At 44.3% G+C, this 24,829-nt stretch overlaps 1 protein-coding gene across 1 annotated transcript in view; it reads left to right on the top strand.

The window, feature by feature from the left end:
• Positions 1-13,148: 13,148 nt before the first annotated feature.
• Positions 13,149-24,829, top strand: part of LOC129822588 (flotillin-2) — a 45,030-nt gene continuing 33,349 nt past the window's right edge. The window contains exon 1 of the mRNA XM_055880934.1: positions 13,149-13,378. Within this exon, the coding sequence (XP_055736909.1) occupies positions 13,330-13,378 (49 nt within the window). The 5' untranslated portion in view covers positions 13,149-13,329. The remainder of the gene's footprint in view (positions 13,379-24,829) is intronic.

Raw genomic sequence — 24,829 nt, 5'->3', positions numbered from 1 at the left:
GAATAATAATTAGGCACCCAAAAGCCCCATTATTAGAGCAGGATGTGTTTGAAAATGTCTATTATACGGTACTGCCGATTCCCTAAATAAAGGTCACTGGCACCGGTTGAGAGCAGTTCATGACGCGTCCACATAGAATTGCCTTTCCAGGCGTAGATCTTTAGTTGGGTGAACTATTTATTGCAGAATGTAAGATAATTTAGTTTACAATTAAAATAAGTGTCTTCAAAATGGAAGGCAGTTAGCCTGGGTACCAGTCTCTTTAACTAATCCACTCCCTGTACTCCATGTCATGTGCCAAAGACTCTTTGGCAATGAGAAGGAGTGGCAAGGAGTGAAATATTAGCTAAAGAGACTGGTACTCAGACGAGAAGGCTGTCGGGAGGAGGCAAGATCAGGTGGGACCATTCTAGCCAATGAGAGGGGAGATACGCATTTGAACAACAAGCACAACTCAGATATATATATATTTTAATTAAGCGTATTAAATAACACTGATTGGCCAGAAGGTGGCGCTATAACAAGAGATTGAAAATGCTAACTTTGAAATGTCACAACCCTCACCCCGTTTGACCAAAAATCACAAAATTCTGTATGTAGGTCCCTCTCCTTACAAAGAACAAATTTGCTTCAGTGACCCATAAGGTCTGCCATGATGGATTTTCCACCATTTAGAATTTTGTGAAAAACACTTACAACGCTACTCTTCTGGAACCAAATGACCCATCTGCACAAAACTTGATATGTGGCATTTATGGACAAAGCCTCTCAACGCTATATTTTCCAGACTAGTACCTAAAACAATATGGCCGCTATTGACCAATAAACATTCACGTGGGCGTGGTCTGGCAGATAAACGCATATAAATCATTCAAGGATATCCATATTGTCAGTGGTGTAAATTAAGTAAAAATACTTTGAAGCTACTTAAGTTGTTTTTTGGGGTATCTGTGCTTTACTCTACTATTTATATTTTTGACTACTTTTACTTTTACTCCACTACATTCCTAAAGAAAATAATGTACTTATTACTCCTTACATTTTCCCTGACACAAAAGTACTAGTTACATTTAGAATGTTCAAGCAGGGCAGAATTATGGCACCTATAAATATAACGCTTTGTCATCCATACTGCCTCTGATCTGGCGGACTCACAAAACACAACTACTGTGTTTGTAAATTATGTCTGAGTGTTGGAGTGTGCCCCTTTCTGTCTGTAATGAAAAATAATATGAAAATAGTGCCGTCCAGTTTCCTTAATATAAGGAATTTGATGTATAGCATTTACTTTTACTTCATATTTTTACTCAAGCATGACAATTTAGTACTTTTTATACCACTACATTTAAAACCAGATACTTTTAGACTTTTACTGAAGTAGTATTTTACTGGGTAACTTTCACTTTTACTTGAGTAATTTTCTGTTAAAGGTATCTTTACTTTTACTCAAGTATGACAATTGAGTACTTTTTCCACCACTGCGTATTGCAACAACATATACTGTCAAGACTTAACATATGCAAGAACATTCATATCGACCTCAAGGTGGCGCTATAATGGGCACATGTTTATATCTCTTGATCTGTTTGACTTAGAGTGATGGAATTTGGCATAGATGCTCCGGGATATTTTGTATTTATTAAGGATCCCTAACTAACCCACACGATATCTAGACACCACTAGTCCGATTTTGTCGAAACTTGGGTGAATGATGAATCTTGCCATAGAGATCCGGCATTTACAAAATTAGTAGTCAACTGTACATACGTTAGTCACACGTGATATCTCAGTCACCATTTTGATACACTGATTGGCCCAAGAGGGCCAGCGTAGGCCATCATTGTAAATAATAATTTGTTATTAACTGACTTGGCCTAGTTAAATAAAGGTTAAATAAAAATATCCATGCAGCATCACAGCACCATGCACATTCAGAAAAGCACCCCTCAGCCTCAGACGATGCCCTTCTGGAGGCATGCAGTCATAGAATCATTATACCCTAATGTAGGACTATTTGCCTACTAGCCAAATAAAGTGCAGAGCATGCATGATCCGTGCAACGGGAGTGGGCTCGCTCACAATTTTGCCTAAGAACACAGCCATGAATAAAGAATGGTACCAACATATCCTCCGAGAGCAACTTCTCCCAACCATCCAGGAACAGTTTGGTGATGAACAATGTCTTTTCCAGCATGATGGAGCACCTTGCCATAAGGCAAAAGTGATAACTAAGTGGCTCGGGGAACAAAACATCAATATTTTGGGGCCATGGCCAGGAAACTCCCCAGACCTTAATCCCATTGAGAATGTGTGGTCAATCCTCAAGAGGCTGGTGGACAAACAAAACCCCACAAATTCTGACAAACTCCAAGCATTGATTATGCAAGAATGGGCTGCCATCAGTCAAGATGTGGCCCAGAAGTTAATTGACAGCATGCCAGGGCGGATTGCAGAGGTCTTGAAAAAGAAGGGTCAACACTGCAAATATTGACTCTTTGCATCAACTTCATGTAATTGTCAATAAAAGCCTTTGACACTTATGAAATGCTTGTAATTATACTTCAGTATTCCACAGTAACATCTGACAAAAATATCTAATGACACTGAAGCAGCAAACTTTGTGGAAATTAATATTTGTGTCATTCTCAAAACGTTTGGCCACGACTGTAGAGCGTTTGTAGACTTTAAGAAAAAAATATTAAGTGACAGTTTCATCAGTACGTGCTTAAAGAAAGTCATAAGACAAAGATCACAGATGACAGTGCCCACAAAATCTATGACAATAGATAACGAATTGTAAGCACCAAAGTGTGTTTGTCAAAATAATATCTGAAAATGTCAGTTTGTTAATGGGATTTGTCTGTTAATTGAATGATTAGAATATTCCACCCTGAAACATATAATTGTATGGAATTGATTAGAATGTATAAAATCATAATCAATAAATGTGTAGTCCTGGTCAGAATTAGTGTAAAACAATATAGCTAATGTTTATGTCTTTATGGTATTTCAAACACAGACTGTCTGAGCAAAATTCGACGCCGACCTGACTAGAGATTTGGGAGAGAACGGGGAGTGCGTCTCAGGGTCTCCCTAATCTCTGTCGGCTGGGTAGTGAGACAGTATGTGCGTAAGATACCTTCTGTTAGTGTGAATGTGTGTGCGTAGCAGGACATTGTGTGCTAATGTTAGTGTGAATGTGTGGGCGTATTCGTATGGTTGTGTGAATGTGTGTGCGTGAGAAGCCAGTATAAAATTAATTGTTTTGTATTCTTGACTTTAGAACGTTCCCGTGAATAAACCTTATTGACTATTTTAGCTGGGCCTCTGTCTGCTTCATTTCAATCAGTATCTTACAAATCCTGATTTAGCAGACTGAGTAGTAACATTGAGAACATAATTCTCTTAACACAGTTGTTGAACATAATACTTCAATTTGCAAAAGCAATTTATGATATATACAGTTGAGGAATATTCCATGTACCAACACTACATGTAGGACGGACATTAGACATTCCCACATACAGTATTTTTGTATTTCACCTTTATTCAACCAGGTAAGCCAGTTGAGAACAAGTTCTCATTTACAACTGCGACCTGGCCAAGATAAAGCAAAGCAGTGCAACACAAACAACAACACAGAGTTACACATGGAATAAACAAATGTACAGTCAATAACACAATACAAAAGTCTATATACAGTGTGTGCAAATTAAGTAAGATTAGGTAGGTAAGGCAATAAATAGGCCGTAGTGGTGAAATAATTACAATTTCGCAAATAAACACAGTTTGGGTATAGAGTGTCTCCCCCTTTGAAGAGGGATATGACCGCGGCAGCTTTCCAATCTTTGGGGATCTCAGACGATATGAAAGAGAGGTTGAGCAGGCTAGTAATAGGGGTTGCAACAATTGTGGCGGATGATTTAAAAAGAGAGGGCCCAGATTGTCTAGCCCAGCTGATTTGTAGGGGTCCAGATTTGCAGCTCTTTCAGAACATCAGCTATTTGGATTTGGGTGAAGGAGAAATGGGGGAGGTTTGGGCAAGTTGCTGTGGGGGTTGCAGAGCTGTTGACCGGGGTAGGGGTAGTCAGGTGGAAACCAAGCCCAGCCTTAGAAAAATGCTTATTGAAATTCTCGATAATCGTAGATTTATCAACGGTGACAGTGTTTCCTAGCCTCAGTGCAGTGGGCAGCTGGGAGGAGGTGCTCTTATTATCCATGGACTTTACAGTGTCCCAGAACTGTTTGGAGTTTGTGCTACAGGATACAAATTTCTGTTTGAAAAAGTTAGCCTTTGCTTTCCTTACTGCCTGTGTATATTGGTTCCTAACTTTCCTTAAAAGTTGCATATCGCGGGGGCTATTCGATGCTAATGCAGTACGCCACAGGATGTTTTTGTGCTGGTCAAGGGCAGTCAGGTCTGGAGTGAACCAAGGGCTATATCTGTTCCTGGTTCTACATTTTTTGAATGGGACATGCTTATTTAAGATGGTGAGGAAAGCACTTTTAAAGAATAACCAGGCATCCTCTACTGACGGAATGAGGTCAATATCTCTCCAGGATACCCGTGCCAGGTTGATTAGAAGTGTTCGCTGAAGTGTTTTAGGGAGCGTTTGACTGTGATGAGGGGTGGTCGTTTGACCACGGACCCATTACTGACGCAGGCAATGAGGCAGTGATCGCTGAGATCCTGGTTGAAGACAGCAGAGGTGTATTTAGAGGACAGGTTGGTCAGGATGATATCTATGAGGGTGCCCGAGTTTACGGATTTGGGGTTGTACCTGGTAGTTTCCATGATAATTTGGGTGAGATTGAGGGCATCTAGCTTAGATTGTAGTATGGCCGAGGTGTTAAGCATGTCCCAGTTTAGGTCACCTAACATTACAAACTCTGAAGATAAATGGGGGGCAATTAATTCACATATGGTGCCCAGGGTGCAGCTGGGGGCTGAGGGGGGTCTGTAACAAGCGGCAACAGTGAGAGACTTATTTCTGGAAAGGTGGATTTTTAAAAGCAGAAGCTCGAACTGTTTGGGCACAGACCTGGATAGCATGACAGAACTCTGCAGGCTGTCTCTGCAGTAGATTGCAACTCCACCCCCTTTGGCAGTTCCGTCTTGGCGGAAAATGTATACACATACAGAGGCATTTTTCAGCAATGATTTTACCACTCAGAATCCAGAATGGATATGACAATGGGGCCAGCACAGGATGTAATACACGCTTACAACAATCTACTTATTGTTCTTCTTGACTTCTTATCTGGTAAACTGCTACTATGTGTCAAGAAGAGACCTAATTAGGGGTTAGTGTACTCCAGTAAAAAAGGGCTGGATTAGATTAAAAACTATTTCCCCGTGTCCCCGTTCATAGGGGCATGAGATACTAGTTCCCCGTTCATAGGGGCATGAGATACTAGTCAGTGGTAGAATTGAGTTGGCACTTTATTGGCCCAAACACCCATAGACCCACAAGGTTGAGGATACTAATGGACAGTAATTAGTCATATTTTTTTTGTTGTTACATTGATGCATTTTGTCTTCTAACTGTCCAAGAATAGGATCCAAAGTGTTAGGAAATATTTGTTCCCATAAATACAAAGGAGCATGTCTCTCCTCATTCCTCTGGCACTTTAGTCAGACTGCCAGACTGTGCACTACAGAGCTAATCAAGAGAGAAAACATACAGGTCAAAGGTGCCAATTGAAAGTCAAGGGGTGTGTCTGTGCCTTTCGGATAACTCTCTCTTTACAGAGAACCCCTGTGGTTCAAGTCTGCTCTGTGCATGTCTGAAAGTGACAGAGCCAGCATCCAAGAGAGTTTTTCACAGTATGACATAAACTATTACACTTATGAATGTATGTAAAATGCTAATATGTATTCGATCCAGTAAAATGGAATAACTAAGACCTGAATTTGAATGCAGCGTGTTCCGATTCCTCCTCCTCTTTCTGTCAAGCAGGGTCAACCAAAAACACTTGGCCTGATGGTTCATGCAGATACTGGGGAAGCAATATAGAAATGTATTGACCCCTTAAATTATTTTACTATTAAATTACCCATATCACAACCCTCATACCTCTTCACAAAAATGTACCTAAATCAATTTTGGAAAAATAATTTTACTCACAAAAGACAAATTTATTTTCCCAGTTAGAAATAGTAGGCCATGCATCAAATAACTTTTTTCATCAGAAAAACGAACCCTCAAATGCACTATTGCATTTTGTAAGTTGTCTGCAGGTGGCTTGTTGTGAATGCACTCAAATATCAAGTCATTATCAGGTTATGTAAACTGCGTTCTAATACTCAACGTAGAAGGATTTGTCTTAATGTACAGTATTTGAAAGTGATGCTATGGAAATAATTCTTTCACATTATCAAGCTCACTGTGACTGACAAATCACTGCCTATTACTGTGATTAAAAAGAGCATTTGAAACCCTGTTTTTCATGAGGCCTACCTGTGCGCCTTCCTTTAAGAACCTCTGTTTGAACACCTCCCCTGTCCTTGATCCATTCCACATACAGCCATTTGCGGATCATTTCAGTGTCCATGTGAAAGATAGTTATTGCGAGGATGGAACATTTGTTGACTTAAAAGTTTTTTTAAACACCCATGTAAAATGAAAGGCCTGCAAAGCTTACAGATTTAAGTCTAATAGCATGAGATGAAAGTAGACAAACATCAGTGTGTGTAACGCTCGTCAAAAGAAGTGGACCAAGGTGCAGCGTGGTACATGTTCATGATACTTTATTTACTCAGAACACCCAAACAAAACAACAAAAGAATAACGAACGTCACGTTCTGAAGGCTTCTCAGAGCTAACAAAAAAACAACATCCCACAACCTAAGGTGGCAAAACAGTATGATTCCCAATAAGAGACAACGATAAACAGCTGTCCCTGATTGAGAACCATACCCGGCCAAAACATAGAAACACAAAAAATAGAATGCTCACCCCACATCACACCTTGACCTAACCAAATAGAGAAATAAAACGTCTCTCTAAGGTCAGGGCGTGACAGTGTGCAATGTGTAGGCCCACTGAGTAGACATTCTGAACCTTGTTTGAAGTCATTAGGTCACATGTCCAAGGAGCTATTGAAATTCTAAATTTTGAAAAATTCATGGAAAACCATGTGGAATAAAAATGGACAGACTAAAGGGTGTGCAATGTGTAGGCCCACTGAGTGAACATTCTGAACATTGTTTGAAGTCATTAGGTTACATGACCAATGAGCTATTGAAATTCTAAATTTAGAAAAATTCATGTGAGATAAAAATTGACAAACTAAAGGGTGTTCAATGTGTATGCCCACTTAGTGGACATTCTGAACCTTGTTTGAAGTCACTAAGTCACATGACCAAGGAACTATTGAAATTCTACATTTTGAAAAATTCATGTAAAACCATGTGAGATGAAAATGGACAAACTACAGGGTGTGCAATATAGAAGGGTAGTCAGTGGACATTCTGAACCTTGTTTGAAGTCATTAGGTCACATGACCAAGGAGCTTCTGAAATTCTACATTTTGAAAAATTAATGGAAAACCATGTGAGATAAAAATGGACAAACTAAAGGGTGTTCAATGTGTAGGCCCACTGAGTGGACATTCTGAACCTTGTTTGAAGTCACCAAGTCACATTAACAAAGAGCTATTGAAATTCTACATTTTGAAAAATTCATGTAAAAACGTGTGAGATGAAAATGGACAAACTAAAGGGTGTGCAATATGTAGGCCCACTCAGTGGACATTCTGAACCTTGTTTCAAGTCACTAGGTCACACGACCTAGGAGCTATTGAAACTTTACATCTGGAAAAATTCATGTAGAATCTTGTGAGATGAAAATTGACAAACTAAAGGGTGTGCAATATAGAAGAGTAGTCAGTGGACATTCTGAACCTTGTTTGAAGTAAGAATGTTACATGACCAAGGAGCTATTGAAATTTGAATGTATAAAAAGTTTGTACTTTGTTCACACTCTCTAACTAATTCAACTATGAATACAAGACGCTGCAGACATGTTTATTAGCTTTGGAAAGCAAATGAATGTCTAAATCATGAAAATAATGTCCTGTGCAATGTTGTGCGCAATTATTCCAACATCAGTATTTGGAGTATGTGGCTCAAGTGGTTTGAAAGCTATTGAGGTTTGAAAGCGCGAATATCCATCGAATATCGAACTTGAAACTGTCTTTACCTCGGTATTTACTTTCTATTTGGCAGCTCAGGCGGTTATTCTAGACAAGGCTCTTCTGTGTCTTTATCCTTCTCACACAAGTAATTTGCTGAAGCCTTCAGGGCTCTCGAGTGGCGCAGCGGTCTAAGGCACTGCATCCCAGTGCTAGAGGCATCTAAAAACACCCTGGTTCAAATCCAGGTTGTATCACAACCGGCCATGATTGGGAGTCCCATAGGGTGGCGCACAATTAGCCCAGGTTTGGCCGGTGTAGGCCGTCGTTGTAAATAAGAATTTGTTCTTAACTGACTTGCCTAGTTAAAAAATGTTGTTTAAAAAAAATACACTACAGTACATCATCTACTGGTATAACGTTGTTGTTGAATGTTGTTCTAAAACAAGCTCTAGACTTTTATTTTGGAAATGAAACCGGAAGCTGCCAAGCAACTTTAACATCTGGGCTAACTTCGACTAGCTCCATCCGGTTCATATATTTGGCAGATTCCACATTATTGACAAAAGTTTGCACACATTAAAAAATATCTATAACCGAGTAAAGTGAGACGTAAAGTTAGAATTTAACGTGTAAATGTTCATTCATAGTCGTAACATAGGGTTTACAGATCTATTTTAACATTTACGTTTCATTTTATGTTTCACTGTATTGGATCACTCCAATATATTGGTATCACTCCACGGCAGAAGGATACATCCGAGGTGAGGATTTACAGATTTACTCAAGTGTACACCTGTGTCACGGCTGGGGTCCGCCCCTATATTTAGACCCCATGGCCGCGACACAAGTTGTCTTCATTTTCTCGCGGATGTCTGTATGGTTTGTGGTACAAACTTATGAAAGTTCGCTTTGCAAGTCACTGCTAAGTGTAATATCTTGCGTGGAAGTATACTCACTGACGGTTTGTAGCCTGGAGCAGCTGGCCACATGGCCAGCCCCTCCTCTTGAGTGCTCCACTCGCTGCACAGGGTTGATCTGTATCTTCCTCCTGTGGTTTTTCGTACTTGAGTTTTGTTAGCGTTACACTACGACTCTGTGTGCATCCATTAGTATGGTGGCTCTTGCTGCCACAAACTGTAATTTACCTTACACAACTTGCCAACTGGCTTGTTCTATGTGTGTGTTGTGAATTGCTTTAACCGCACCTTAGGTGCGGGTTTTCTGCTAATTAACCTGCAGGTATTTTTTCTTGTTCTTTCCCCTGCAGAGTGAAAGAATATTGTGGTGGGCTTTCCACTACGTTGAGACATTAACTTTGGAGTTCCTTAACTGAATTACTCCATCATATGGTGCTGTTTTACTGCTTGGATATTAAACCGGCTAGGTAACATTGTAGTTGGCGTAACCAAAAAACAGATTAAACAAATCCATTACCCGGTTGCTGTTTTTTTGTCTGCCTGCTTTTCCCACACGGGTCTTCCATGTTTTTTGCAGAGGTACTGGGTAATTTATCTCTCACCGGGTTCCTATTCCTCCAAGCAGGTCACGACATAAGCTCTCCCAGGGCGTCGGACCCCTGCTCCGTTGCCTTGTAGGCTTGGCTGAGCTTATGGATTCACTTTGAGAGGTGATGGTGGCATCCCCCAGGGGATCCGCATACCTTGTGTATGCACTGCCTGGGTTTTAGCCACGTGGAGAGGGTGGTAGAGCGCCCTACCGGATGCCTGTTCTGTGTGGTGTTCTCAGAACGCCTGCGCCTGGCCCGATTGAAGGCCATGCGCAAGTGGGTTGGCCAGGCTCTGGCTCAGGCTGGGGACGAGCTCCCTCCCTCAGGAGTGGTGCGCCCGCGAGCTGTTAGTCCCTCTACTGGCCCCAGTACCCCTCCCAGGAAGCTTGGCCGGAGCCACCACCAGCAGAGCCCATCTGCTGCTAGTCCTGGACGGGGACAGGAGTCGGACAGCTGGGACCACCTTGAACGGAGGGCACATGCCCTGCGTCAGGAGGTTGATAGCTTCGATGGCGACGACAGCTGTTCCCTGTTGGCCAGTTTTAGGCAGTTCCTGGGGGACGATGCTGGCACTGTTCACCACCGTGAGCGGGGCTGTGTACTTCCATGTTCCTGTTCACCCAGCTCATTGGCAGTACCTCCGATTCACTTTCGAAGCGACGGCTTACGAATTCATGGTTCTTCCCTTCGGCCTCTCCTTGGCATCCCACACTTCCACAAAGTGCATGGACACTGTCCTGGCACCTCTCACGTCCTGAGGATTGTTGATCCTCAATTACCTGGACGATTGGCTGATTTGTGCCCCAACAGACAGACAGAAACATGCTCCTGACCCACATCGGCGGGCTGAGCATTATTGTAAACAACAAGAAGAGTTGTCTGATGCCCACCCAGAGGGTGGCCTTCATTGGCATGGAACTGGAATCAGTCCTCATGAGAACACGCCTGCCCACCAGAAGGGTTCAGGTGATCTTATCTTGCCTTGACCACCTTCGGCAGGGGTGGGTGGTATCTGCCCTGACAATGCATGTTGGGCTTGCTGACCACGGCCTCGTTGCTGATTCCCCTGGGCCTGCTCCATCTCCGGCCTCTTCAACAGTGGTTCAACTCCCACCGGCTGCACCCAAAGCGCCACCGTCACCGCCAGCTGCGGGTGATCGCACAGTGCCTCAGGGCATTGTTGAGGTGGCGCTGTCGCTCCTTTCTCTCAGGGGATGGAGGAGATGCTGAGGATGTGCCGCCAGGAGCTGGTCAGCACAGACGCCTTCCAGATCGTCTGGGGGGATGTGACCAAGGGCAGGTTGGCCAGAGGCTGTTTGCTACCTCCTTGGAGCGGCAGGCACATCAATACATTAGAGCTCCGAGCTGTACTGCTATCCCTGCGGTCATTCCTTCCACATCCGAAGGGAAGATATGTCCTGGTGAGAACGGTGGTGGGTTACATCAACCATCAGGGTGGACTGAGGTCCCACCACCTCCATCTTATGGCACAGGAGTTTCTTCTCTGGGCTCAGGGACGTCTAGAGTCTCTACGCGCAGCGCACGTACCTGGCATCCTGAATGTGGCAGCGAATATGCTCTTGAGGGAGGGACCACCACCTTGGGACTGGAGCCTACATCCCCAGGGGGTGCAGCACCTGTAGGCCAAGTTTGGGAGGACGCAGGTGGACCTGTTTGCAATGCACACTGGACATCTGGGCTTGGATGCTCTGGCTCACCATTGGCCAGGGCTGGAGCTTTACACATTCCTCCCTTTTCCCCTGATCCAGGCTGTGCTGGACAGGACCAGGATGCTGGTATCCCCATACTGGCCCAGACGACCCTGGTTCAGCCTTCTCCTGTCCCTGTTGTCTGGGACACCTTGGCAACTGCACCTGAGACCCGCCCTGCTGTCTCAGACCGGGGTAACTCTGTGGCATCCGAGACCACACCGCCTCAGTCTGTGGGCTTGGCCGCTGAACGGCACCAATTGTCCATGTTAGGACTACAGGAGGGCATAATGAACACCACGCAGAGCGCAAGGGCACTGGCTACAGTTGCACTGACGGTTGTTCAGCTCTTGGTGCACTGGTATTGAGGTTGTGCACGAGTCATGCGGGGTGCAGTATGTCCTTCAATACCTGCAGTCTCGCTTGGATGAGGGTTTGGCAGCCTCTACACCGAGAAGGTATTTGGCGGCTATATCGGCCTGCCATGTGGGGTGGATGGACAGGCCAGTGGGGCATCATCCCTTGATCTCCAGGTTTAGGAAGGGGGTTTGTCGCCTAGGACCCGCTCAATAACAAGCTGGGATCTGGATGTGGTCTTGGCAGCTTGGGCAGAGCCGCCTTTCGAACCGCTGGAGTCTGCCTCCCTGAAACACCTCTCTATGAAGGTGGCTTTTTTGGTATAATTTACTTCCATGAAGAGGGTGGGTGAGCTCCATGCTCTTTTGGTAAGTTCTGAGTGCTACCGGATGGACCCTGGTGGGAGGAGTATATCTCTCCGTCCCAACCGTGCATTCCTCCCAATGGTTCTGTCAGACAGGCATGTGAACATCTCTTTTATCCTATCTGTTTACGACCCCCGGCAGTGGCGGGGGAGTTTGGGACTCCCTCTGACATGCTGTGCCTTGTGCGGGCACTGGCTGCCTATGAGCAGCGGACACGGTCAGTGAGAACAACAGACCAGCTCTTTGTCTGCTATGGTAAGAGAGTCCTGGGGGATGGGCCATCAAAGCAAAGGCTCTCTCGCTGGATCGTGGACACGATTATGACAGCATACCGCTTGGCTGGCAGGCCAGTGCTGGGATCTGTGGTGGCACATTCAACACGAGGTGTGGCTGCTTCCTGGGCTCTACTGAGAGGAGTGCCCCTCACTGATAAATGTGGAACCTCCCTCTGCGGTTGGTTCAGCGGTCCTGGACGTTGCCTCCCTTTCCGGGGACTGTGCCGAGACCCCCCCTTCCACATGGAAGGTTACATATGTAACCACGGTTATGTGAGCTATATGGATCACTCCAATCCTCTACGGTACTAGAGGCGCTTCAAACATGATGTAGAGAACGTGTGTCGCGGCCATTGGGTCTATATATAGGGGCAGACCCCATCCATGACACAGGTGTACACGGGAGTAAATCTGTAAATCCTCACCTCGGATGTATCCCTCCAGCGCAGATTGATACCAATATATTTGACTGATCCATATAGCTCATATAACCGTGATTACATACGTAACCTTCATTTCACGCATGGCTTTTCTTACGATCCTAATAATTTACGTATGGATTTTGTTACAATCCAAACGATATATATGTTCAACCTTTTGGCAAGTATCTGGCTCCATATTCGTTGATACAGACAGGCAGGGAGAAACGTTAGTCAGATAGACAGTAGATGCTCGCTACTACCATTGGTTATTACCGAAGACAGTACAGTTTAGAAAATGCTACTACCTAGCGGCTACGAGTACACATTGCATGGGAAGGGAGGGAGCCCCTGAAGTGGGCAGGGCAAACGTTAGCTGCTAGCTAGGCTACGTCACAGTCTTGATTTGAGGCGAGGGCTTGCAGGAGATTGAATAGGAAGGTGGCAGAGACGCTGTGAATATTTACTTTTTAAAAATCGATTTAACCACACAACCAAAGTATATTACAATACAGAAGGGTTTCACGCATATTTGTGAGGATATATCGCTGGAAGAAGATGGGTAGCTGCCTTACAGTTGGACCAAATGAAGCCGTGGTTGTTTCTGGTAGGTGTCCTCCCTGCATGCTAGCTAGCCAACTAAATGCGTAATTGTTATTAATGTATGATTATTTTGTTAACCTGTTCGTTTACCAAGTGTTTTCAGTTCATGTATAGCTAACTTTAACTAGTTAATGAAACGGTAATTGCGTTGCTTTTGCTCGATGGATAAACATAAATCATGTCGCTTCACTAACGTTAGCTAGTTGTTACTAGCCCTTGATAATGTCTCTAAGTTATATTACATTACACATTAAGATACATTGGACGAAGGCGTATTCTGTGGGGGAGTTTTATCTGTAGGGACAAGTTTTATTGTCTGAGCGGTGCTCCAAACAAAACTACCCAGTCTGAACATTAACACACATTGCTTGCAGTATGATTTGTGAAGCATAAGGACCTTATCTTTCATATCAGAGAAACCATCCTCAAAAAAACAAAATGTTACATTGATACACACCTTTTTATAGGGTTAGTCTTCCCACACAGCTATATTTCCGTGTTTACTGAAGACAGAGGGACCACCTGTACTAATTAGCTATCTAGCATGCGCCGAACACCTGTGTGTAACCGAAGAAGGCCACCATAAACGTGTTGCCGGCTGCAACATACTGTCGTCTGCAACTGTAATAAAGCCAGTTAAAACAATATACGTTAACTGTGTATGTTTCTAGAACCGTATCACAATTGAGAATCGATAGATGGAGTGTTTGGCTGCCAGGGCCAGTCTACCTCTGAAAATAACTTACTCAGCAAAAATAATGTCTCACTGTCAACTGCGTTTATTTTCCAGCAAACTTAAAATGTGTAAATATTTGTATGAACATGACAAGATTCAACAACTGAGACATAAACTGAACAAGTTCCACAGACATGTGACGAACAGAAATTGAAAAATGTGTCCCTGAACAAAAGTAAGTCAGTATCTGGTGTGGCCAACAGCTGCATTAATTACTGCAGTGCATCTCCTCATGGCCTGCACCAGATTTGCCAGTTCTTGCTGTGAGGTGTTACCCCACTCTTCCACCAAGGTACCTGCAAGTTCCCGGACATTTCTGGGGGGACTGGCCCTAGCCCTCACCCTCCGATCCAACAGGTCCCAGACGTGCTCAATTGGATTGAGATCCGGGCTCTTTGCTGGCCATGGCAGAACACTGACATTCCTTGTCTTGCAGGAAATCACGCACAGAACGAGCAGTATGGCTGGTGGCATTGTCATGCTGGAGGGTCATGTCAGGATGAGCCTACAGGAAAGGTACCACATGAGGGAGGATGTTTTCCTTGTAACATATAGTGTTGAGATTGCCTACCATGACAGACCCTCCATCTCCAAATCGATCTCGCTCCAGAGTACAGGCTTCAGTGTAATGCTCATTCCTTTGACGATAAACGCAAATCCGACCATCACCCCTGGTGAGACACAACCGCGACTCGTCAGTGAAGAGCACTTATTGCCAGCCCTGTCTGGTCCAGCGACGGTGTGTTTATGCCCATAGGCGACATTGTTGCCAGTGATGTCTGGTGAGGACCTGCCTTACAACAGGCCTACAAGCTCTCAGTCCAGTCTCTCTCAGCCTATTGCGGGCAGTCTGAGCACTAATGGAGGGATTGTGCATTCCTGGTGTAACTCGGGCAGTTGTTTTTGCCATCCTGTACCTGTCCCGCATGTGTGCTGTTCGGATGTACCGATCCTGTGCAGGCGGTGTAACACGTGGTCTGCCACTGCAAGGACAATCAGCTACCTGTCCTGTCTCCCTGTAGCGCTGTCTTAGTCGTCTCACAGTACGGACATTGCAATTTATTGCCCTGGCCACATCTGCAGTCCTCATACCTCCTTGCAGCATGCCTAAGGCATGTTCACGCAGATGAGCAGGGACCCTGGGCATCTTTCTTTTGGTGTTTTTCAGAGTCAGTAGAAATTCCTCTTTAGTGTCCTAAGTTTTCAGATTTGTGACCTCAATTGCCTACCGTCTGTAAGCTGTTAGTGTCTTAACGACCATTCCACAGGTGCATGTTCATTAATTGTTAATGGTTCGTTGAACAAGCATGGAAAACAGTGTTTGTTGAACCCCTTACAATGAAGATCTGTGAAGTTATTTGGATTTTCGTGAATTATCTTTGAAAGACAGGGTCCTGAAAAAGGGACGTTTCTTTTTTTGCAGAGTTTATAAGGCCCTTGGACCTTAAGAAGTAACAGTAAAGTTAGGCTTCTTAAGAGTACATCTTGGTCTATGTTGTTACCAGCTGGTTAACCAACCTGGTGTCAGAGCATTTCGTATTGTTCTGTACGTAAATATGAGATACCATTTAGTATGATATGTTTCGTATGGTAAAGTGGAGACTCCTCATGGGAGGAAGGGGAGGACCATCCTCAGTGAATTTCATAAAAACAAAAATATTGAAACATTTAAAGTTGTCCTTTTTTAGATATAACTTTAGCAAATAATTGATTAAAACACATTGTTTTGCAATGAAGGTCTAAAGTAGCCTCAGCAGCACTCTAGGGTCACACCAAGCTGTAGCTGGAGGACAGCTAGCCTCTGTCCTCTGGGCGCATTGACTTCTCACCCCCTTCCATAGACTTACACAGTAATTATGACAACTTCCGGAGGACATCCTCCAACCTATCAGAGCTCTTGCAGCAATCCAAGGTGGCTTAGCAGTTCAGACGTCTTTTTCCGTATTGTCGTGTCCTGTATATATATATATTTACACCTTTTCTTCACATATCTTTTATTTATTTTATTATCCAAGAACTCAACTACAAAAGCTTTCCTGCAAAAGCTTTCCTGCAACCCGCTTCACCAATTACAATAAGTATTATTTACCTCAATCTGAAAATCCATTGTGGAAGATAGCCAGGGGCTAATTCAGAAGCTAGCCTGAAAGCTAACCAGAAGCTACTCCGATAGCCAGCCAGAAGCTAATCTGTAGCTGCCCCGAAATTAGCCGGTTTGCTGGCTAGCGTTGGTGCTTCAGCTGCCCACGTTTTGCGGTCATCAGCTATTCCTTTAGCTCGATAATCTACCGGCACTTTTGTGCAACGCGACTCGGACCGGAGCATTCCGGGACTTTTTTTCTCTGTTTCCCCGGATTCCAACCGCAGGCTCTGGACACTTGCACCTTGATTTCGCAGCTAGCTAGCTGCATACCGTGTGACTATTGGCTTACGTCGACCCCGGAGCAAACTCAAATCATGCTGGAGCTAGCCAGCTGAGGAGTTCCATCACCATCCGGACCCGTTTCTTTTGTTGCTGCTGCAGATACGGAACCCCACCGGGCCTTCACGACTGACTGCCGACGTTATCTGCCCGAGGGATTTATCCAACCGGCACCTCCGTCCCGACGTTACCTGAACGCTCATCTGAGGCCCGCTAATCGTTAGCTGTCTTATCGGCTGCTATCTGAACAAAACCCCACTACACGGAACCTACCGACGGAAACGCACGAGGTATCTACAAACAGACCTCCATCCTATGCTGCTACCGATAGCCATATACCCGGCCAGCTGTCTGGATCGCCACGACCCCAACCAACCTCTACTCACTGGACCCTTATTGATCACTCGATTAAGCATGCCTCTCCTTAATGTAAATATGCCTTGTCCATTGCTGTTCTGGTTAGTGTTTATTGGCTTATTTCACTGTAGAGATTCTAGCCCTGCTCTCTATACCATATCCAACCTCTCAGTTCCACCACCCACATATGCGATGACATCACCTGGTTTCAATGATGTTTCTAGAGACAAGATCTCTCTCATCATCACTCAATACCTAGGTTTACCTCCACTGTATTCACATCCTACCATACCTTTGTCTGTACATTATTCCTTTAAACTATTTTATCGCCCCCAGAAACTTCCTTTTACTCTCTGCTCTAGTAGCTCTAGGCGACCAATTCTCATAGCTTTTAGCCGTACCCTTATCCTACTTCTCCTCTGTTCCTCTGGTGATGTAGAGGTGAATCCAGGCCCTGCAGTACCTGGCTCCACTCCTATTCCCCAGGCGCTCTCTTTTGATGACTTCTGTAACCGTAATAGCCTTGGCTTCATGCATGTTAACATTAGAAGCCTCCTCCCTAAGTTTGTTTTGTTCACTGCTTTAGCACACTCTACCAACCCGGATGTTTTAGCCATGTCTGAATCCTGGCTTAGAAAGACCACCAAAAAATTCAGACATTTTTATCCCCAATTACAATATTTTCAGACAAGATAGAACGGCCAAAGGGGGCGGTGTTGCAATCTACTGCAAAGACTGCCTGCAGAGTTCTGTTATACTATCCAGGTCTGTTCCCAAACAATTTGAACTTCTACTTTTAAAAATCCACCTCTCTAAAAACAAGTCTCTCACCGTTGCCGCCTGCTATAGACCACCCTCTGCCCCCAGCTGTGCTCTGGACACTATGTGAACTGATTGCCCCCCATCTATCTTCAGAGCTCGTGCTGCTAGGCGACCTAAATTTGAACATGCTCAACACCCCAGCCACCCTACAATCTAAGCTTGATGCCCTCAATCTCACACAAATTATCAATGAACCTACCAGGTACCACCCCAATTCCGTAAACACGGGTACCCTCATAGATATCATCCTAACAAACTTGCCCTCCAAATACACCTCTGCTGTTTTCAACCAAGATCTCAGCGATCACTGCCTCATTGCCTGCATCCGTAATGGGTCAGCGGTCAAACGACCTCCACTCATCACTGTCAAACGCTCCCTGAAACACTTCAGCGAGCAGGCCTTCCTAATCGACCTGGCCGGGGTATCCTGGAAGGATATTGATCTCATCCCGTCAGTAGAGGATGCCTGGTCATTTTTTAAAAATGCCTTCCTCACCATCTTGAATAAGCATGCCCCATTCAAGAAATTTAGAACCAGGAACAGATATAGCCCTTGGTTCTCTCCTGACCTGACTGCCCTTAACCAACAGAAAAACATCCTATGGCGTTCTGCATTAGCATCGAACAGCCCCCGTGATATGCAACTTTTCAGGGAAGCCAGAAACCAATATACACAGGCAGTTAGAACAGCCAAGGCTAGCTTTTTCAAGCAGAAATTTGCTTCCTGCAACACAAATTCAAAAAAGTTCTGGGACACCGTAAAGTCCATGGAGAATAAGAACACCTCCTCCCAGCTTCCAACCGCTCTGAAGATAGGAAACACTGTCACCACCGACAAATCCACTATAATTGAGAATTTCAATAAGCATTTTTCTACGGCTGGCCATGCTTTCCACCTGGCTACCCCTACCCCGGACAACAGCACGGCCCTCCCCTCTGCTACTCGCCCAAGCCTTCCCCATTTCTCTTTCTCCCAAATACAGTCAGCTGATGTTCTTAATGAGCTGCAAAATCTGGACCCTTACAAATCAGCCGGGCTAGATAATCTGGACCCTTTCTTTCTAAAACTATCTGCTGAAATTGTTGCCACCCCTATCACTAGCCTCTTCAACCTCTCTTTCGTGTCGTCTGAGATCCCCAAAGATTGGAAAGCAGCTGCGGTTATCCCCCTCTTCAAAGGGGGGGACACCCTTGACCCTAACTGCTACAGACCTATATCTATCCTACCCTGCCTTTCTAAGGTCTTCGAAAGCCAAGTCAACAAACAGATTACCGACCATTTCGAATCACACCACACCTTCTCCGCTATGCAATCTGGTTTCAGAGCTGGTCATGGGTGCACCTCAGCCACGCTCAAGGTCATAAACGATATCGTAACCGCCATCGATAGGAAACAATACTGTGCAGCCGTATTCATTGACCTGGCCAAGGCTTTTGACTCTGTCAATCACCACATCCTCATTGGCAGACTCGACAGCCTTGGTTTCTCTAATGATTGCCTCGCCTGGTTCACCAACTACTTCTCTGATAGAGTTCAGTGTGTCAAATCGGAGGGTCTGTTGTCCGGGCCTCTGGCAGTCTCTATGGGGGTGCCACAGGGTTCAATTCTTGGACCGACTCTCTTCTCTGTTTACATCAATGATGTCGCTCTTGCTGCTGGTGATTCTCTGATCCACCTCTACGCAGACGACACTATTCTGTATACTTCTGGCCCTTCTTTTGACACTGTGTTAACAACCCTCCAGGCGAGCTTCAATGCCATACAACTCTCCTTCCGTGGCCTCCAACTGCTCTTAACCTGTTGGGGATGACCCCCCTTTTTCTCAATTTCCGCCTGAAAACATACCCTAATCTAACTGCTTGCAGCTCAGGCCTAGAAGGAAGGATATGCATATTCTTGGTATCATTTGAAAGGAAACATTCTGAAGTTTGTGTAAATGTGAATTGAATGTAGGAGAATATAACACAATAGATCTGGTAGAAGAAAATACAAGGAAATCAACAGACGTTTTTTGTTCTTTTACTGATGTTGCATCTTTAAAAATCAACAAGAAAGGCCAAACATTCAGTTATGATACTGGGGATCATTTCAAATGAGAACATAGGTAGGCAACAGTATTTTACCAAAATTTCAGATGGATACATTCAGGAATGAGTGAGGTACATGCCATTGAGCATGAGGTCAACCAGGTGTCCCTCACAAGTTTCCCAAATGTACCCAAGTGGCCGAATTGGTACAATGATACAATGATACAAAACCTATATACAAAACAATTATTGTAACATACCCCCAAAAATATATATTTGAAAAATTCAAGGAAAAAAATGAATATTTAAAAAAAAAATAATAATAACAAGGGGAACTATTTACACTTCAAATGTTCAATCATGTGAAGACTCTGTCCTCTACACAATGTTGCGCTCCCGATGCCATATCCCATAGCAGTTTCTCTCTGGTGTGAAACAGAGGGTCACAGCACAGGTGTTGCAGGTGACAGGGGACTTCTTGTGGCACAGGGCACAACGAAGCCGCCCTACTGTGCCCCTTTTCCCCCGAGGCACATCCCTGCCTGCAATGATGAAATCCAGCATGTGCGTGCCGCTGGTTGGAGCAGAAGGGACAGAGGTAGAGGGGACAGAAGGTGCTACAGTGTTCTTGCTGTAGTTAGCAAGCTCCTGGATGAGCTGCTCCCTGAAGGCTAGTTGTGAGATGGGGGGCTGTCCACAGCTCTTGGCCATTTCCTTCTGGAGGATGAAGGAATTCACCACAGCAATGTCAATGAAATGATAGAATAGTGTTTTGTACCACTTCATGGTTTTATGAAGGACGTTATAATATCCTATCAGTGCATCGGATAGGTCTACACCCCCCATGCTCTTGTTGTAATCCCTCACAGCATCTGGAATGGGGACATTTCTGGCAGTCCAAGCGCCTGTAGGACCTTTCAAACGGCGAACAACGTGATCCCCACCGAACGACTTGTGAATAGTGGAACACATCACCACTTCGCGAGTGTCCATCCACTTCACAAACAGCAGGCCATCTTCACGGATCCATCTCATGGTACCCCGCTCAGCCCGCTTAGGCATGTCATTTACCCTGGTTTTTGGAAAACCCACTCGGTTGGTCCGAATGGTGCCACAGGCCCACATCTCCAGCTTCCTCAGGTCTGTGAACAGGGTAGGGCTTGTGTAGAAGTTGTCTACAAATAGTTTGTAGCCCTTCCCCAGCAGCTGGAAATCTAATAACTGCATCACAGAATCATAACTGAGTCCCTTACCGCTCGCACAAGTGTTCTTCCCCTCATAGACAAAAAAATTGCACGTGTATGCACACGCAGAATCGGCCAAAACAAACAGCTTGTAACCCCATTTTGTGGGTTTGTTGCGCATGTACTGTTTTAGGCCAATTCTGGCCTTTGAGGCTACCATTCTCTCATCTATGGAAAGGTTCTGGGCGGGCTGAAAATATGTCTTGCATGCCTCAACGATATCGTGGTAGAGAGGTTTGATCTTGCAGAGCTTATCAAACCCTGCTGTGCCTCGTTTCGCCTCGTTGTCCTTATCAACCTCTGGGTCACTAATGTGAAGTGCCCGCGAAATTGTCAGTAACCTAGTACAAGACATGACCGTTGAGGGGAAAGGCAGTTGATAGAGTGGTGCAGTTTTCCAGTAGTGTTTGAGGTTCTTCAGCTTCACCACCCCCATGTAAATGACCATGGACAGGTAGCAAAACAGTTCTAAAATGGAAATGTCCTTCCATTTCTCCTGCTTCTTTGCCCCATATCTATTAGTGTTCATCACCAGGGTATCAAGAACTGCCGAGGTGAAGAACAACTGGAAAAGTTGCATGGGGGTGTATTTGGAAGTCAGGTCCAATTGAGGGCCTACTGGGCGTTTTGGGCGGAAAAGTGGAGTTGGTGGGGCCACATCCTCCTCAAGAACAGTGTGCCAACGGTCCTCCTCCGCTCTGGCAGGTTCCACGCTGGACGGTTCCACGCTGCCCTTCCTCCGCTTCCTTGACGCCGGCTTACCACCCCTTGATGGCCGGGCGGGAGTAGGTGTGGTGCCGGATACAGCAGGGGTCCAGCTGGATGGACCAGCTTCAGTGGGGGATTTGCAGCTTGGCTCCCAATCAGAATCACTGTGAAATAAAGACAGACACCTATTAGAAATGCACAATTTGTGACCATGGTGAGCTTATGGCTATTGCAGTATGTGTGTGTGTAATTAGCACCTATTAGAAATACACAATTTGTGACCATGGTGAGCTTATGGCTACTGCAGTATGTGTGTGTGTAATTAGCACCTATTAGAAATACACAATTTGTGACCATGGTGAGCTTATGGCTACTGCAGTATGTGTGTGTGTAATTAGCACCTATTAGAAATACACAATTTGTGACCATGGTGAGCTTATGGCTACTGCAGTATGTGTGTGTGTAATTAGCACCTATTAGAAATACACAATTTGTGACCATGGTGAGCTTATGGCTACTGCAGTATGTGTGTGTGTAATTAGCACCTATTAGAAATACACAATTTGTGACCATGGTGAGCTTATGGCTACTGCAGTATGTGTGTGTGTAATTAGCACCTATTAGAAATACACAATTTGTGACCATGGTGAGCTTATGGCTACTGCAGTATGTGTGTGTGTAATTAGCACCTATTAGAAATACACAATTTGTGACCATGGTGAGCTTATGGCTACTGCAGTATGTGTGTGTGTAATTAGCACCTATTAGAAATAAACAATTTGTGACCATGGTGAGCTTATGGCTACTGCAGTATGTGTGTGTGTAATTAGCACCTATTAGAAATACACAATTTGTGACCATGGTGAGCTTATGGCTACTGCAGTATGTGTGTGTGTAATTAGCACCTATTAGAAATACACAATGTGTGACCATGGTGAGCTTATGGCTACTGCAGTATGTGTGTGTGTAATTAGCACCTATTAGAAATACACAATTTGTGACCATGGTGAGCTTATGGCTACTGCAGTATGTGTGTGTGTAATTAGCACCTATTAGAAATACACAATGTGTGACCATGGTGAGCTTATGGCTACTGCAGTATGTGTGTGTGTAATTAGCACCTATTAGAAATACACAATGTGCCTTTATTTCATGCCCTAGTCATATTTTTATATAAGGCAAATAAAATACAAATATATCAAACAACTCAAATGAATTATATATGATATTACTAATTCCAAACAACGTTACTCACCGATCCAAAACTGGGTCTTCACCGTGTAGAAACATGTCTTCGAATTCAGAATCAACGGATTCAACCTCGCTGGAATCAATTAGATGCTCATTTTCACTTTCACGGTCAATTTCACTAATTATATCTTGCACATCTGTGTACTTCGTCTTGGTCGTTGATTTGGCTGATTTATTTGCCATAATTGATCCTTGAAAATGCTCCAAAACAAACTTTCGCGGCGCGTAAAACGGTGAGCTCCTTACTTTCTGATTTTCAATGGGGAATAGCTGCGAACACGCATGGCTTTACAAAGATGCCTATTATTTCCGGGTAGAACCATTTGATATCCCTATTTACCTCTGCTCATTGGCTATCTATCCAGCTAGATTTCAAAAAGATCAGTGGTCATTGGACCGAGATACAGTCAATCAAAGACGAACAGGCCAATCGATTGGCGCGTAATGACGTAGCTGGTAGGTGTGTTCAGATCGAATTTCTTCGGTCAATATGTCCCGGAAAAAGAACCACGAAGTTTGGTTGTATTACTAACAAACAGAGGATTCTAATGAAACCGAACTTGACTTGATAAACGTCCCTTTAGAGTGAGTAATTACAATGAATGTTACGTCCAAAGTTGATGGACGCTGAATTTTCCACACAAGCCGTTCACAAAATGTTTAGTTTTAGGCTATAAAAATGGATTATATCGATCAAAAAGCCACTTGATTGTTTCGTCGTGACCTTTAGGATTGCCAAAAGAAGAAAATTTCCTAAGGTAATTGATGCTTTGCATTGCTATTTATGACTTTTGTGACTAATGTACTTTGTTGTAACTGTACCTAATGTGTTGTTTACTGATCGATAATCGCTTTTGTAGTGAAGCTTTTCGAAATCGGACATATTGGCAAGATTAACAAGAGGTATAGATTTGATATTGTGTATAACACTTCTGATTTAATTAAAGCTAAATATTTATAATTATGACATTCCGCCATTTTTTTTTTTTTTCTTGTCAAACGTCCCGCTAGCGCCACGCTGATCCTAGACAGGTTAAATACAAGTAAAACCAAATGCATGCTCTTCAACCGATCGCTGCCTGCTCCTGCCCGCCTGTCCAACATCACTACTTTGGACGGCTCTGACTTAGAATATGTGGACAACTACAAATACCTAGGTGTCTGGTTAGACTGTAAACTCTCCTTCCAGACCCACATCAAACATCTCCAATCCAAAGTCAAATCTAGAATTGGCTTCCTATTCCGCAACAAAGCATCCTTTACTCATGCTGCCAAACATACCCTTGTAAAACTGACCATCCTACCAATCCTCGACTTCGGTGATGTCATTTACAAAATAGCCTCCAAAACCCTACTCAATAAATTGGATGCAGTCTATCACAGTGCCATCCGTTTTGTCACCAAAGCCTCATATACTACCCACCACTGCGACCTGTACACTCTCGTTGGCTGGCCCTCGCTTCATACTCGTCGCCAAACCCACTGGTTCCAGGTCATCTACAAGACCCTGCTAGGTAAAGTCCCCCCTTATCTCAGCTCGCTGGTCACCATAGCAGCACTTACCCGTAGCACGCGTTCCAGCAGGTATATCTCTCTAGTCACCCCCAAAACCAATTCTTCCTTTGGACGCCTCTCCTTCCAGTTCTCTGCTGCCAATGACTGGAACGAACTACAAAAATCTCTGAAACTGGAAACACCTATCTCCCTCACTAGCTTTAAGCACCAGCTGTCAGAGCAGCTCATAGATTACTGCACCTGTACATAACCCATCTACAATTTAGCCCAAACAACCAACTCTTTACCTACTGTATTTATTTATTAATTTATTTTGCTCCTTTGCACCCCATTATTTCTGTCTCTACTTTGCACTTTCTTCCAATGCAAACC

The sequence above is a fragment of the Salvelinus fontinalis genome, chromosome 24, assembly GCF_029448725.1.
Source record: "Salvelinus fontinalis isolate EN_2023a chromosome 24, ASM2944872v1, whole genome shotgun sequence".
NCBI lineage: Eukaryota > Metazoa > Chordata > Actinopteri > Salmoniformes > Salmonidae > Salvelinus > Salvelinus fontinalis.
Note: the sequence above shows the minus strand (reverse complement) of the source record. Positions and strands in the feature narration are given on the sequence as shown.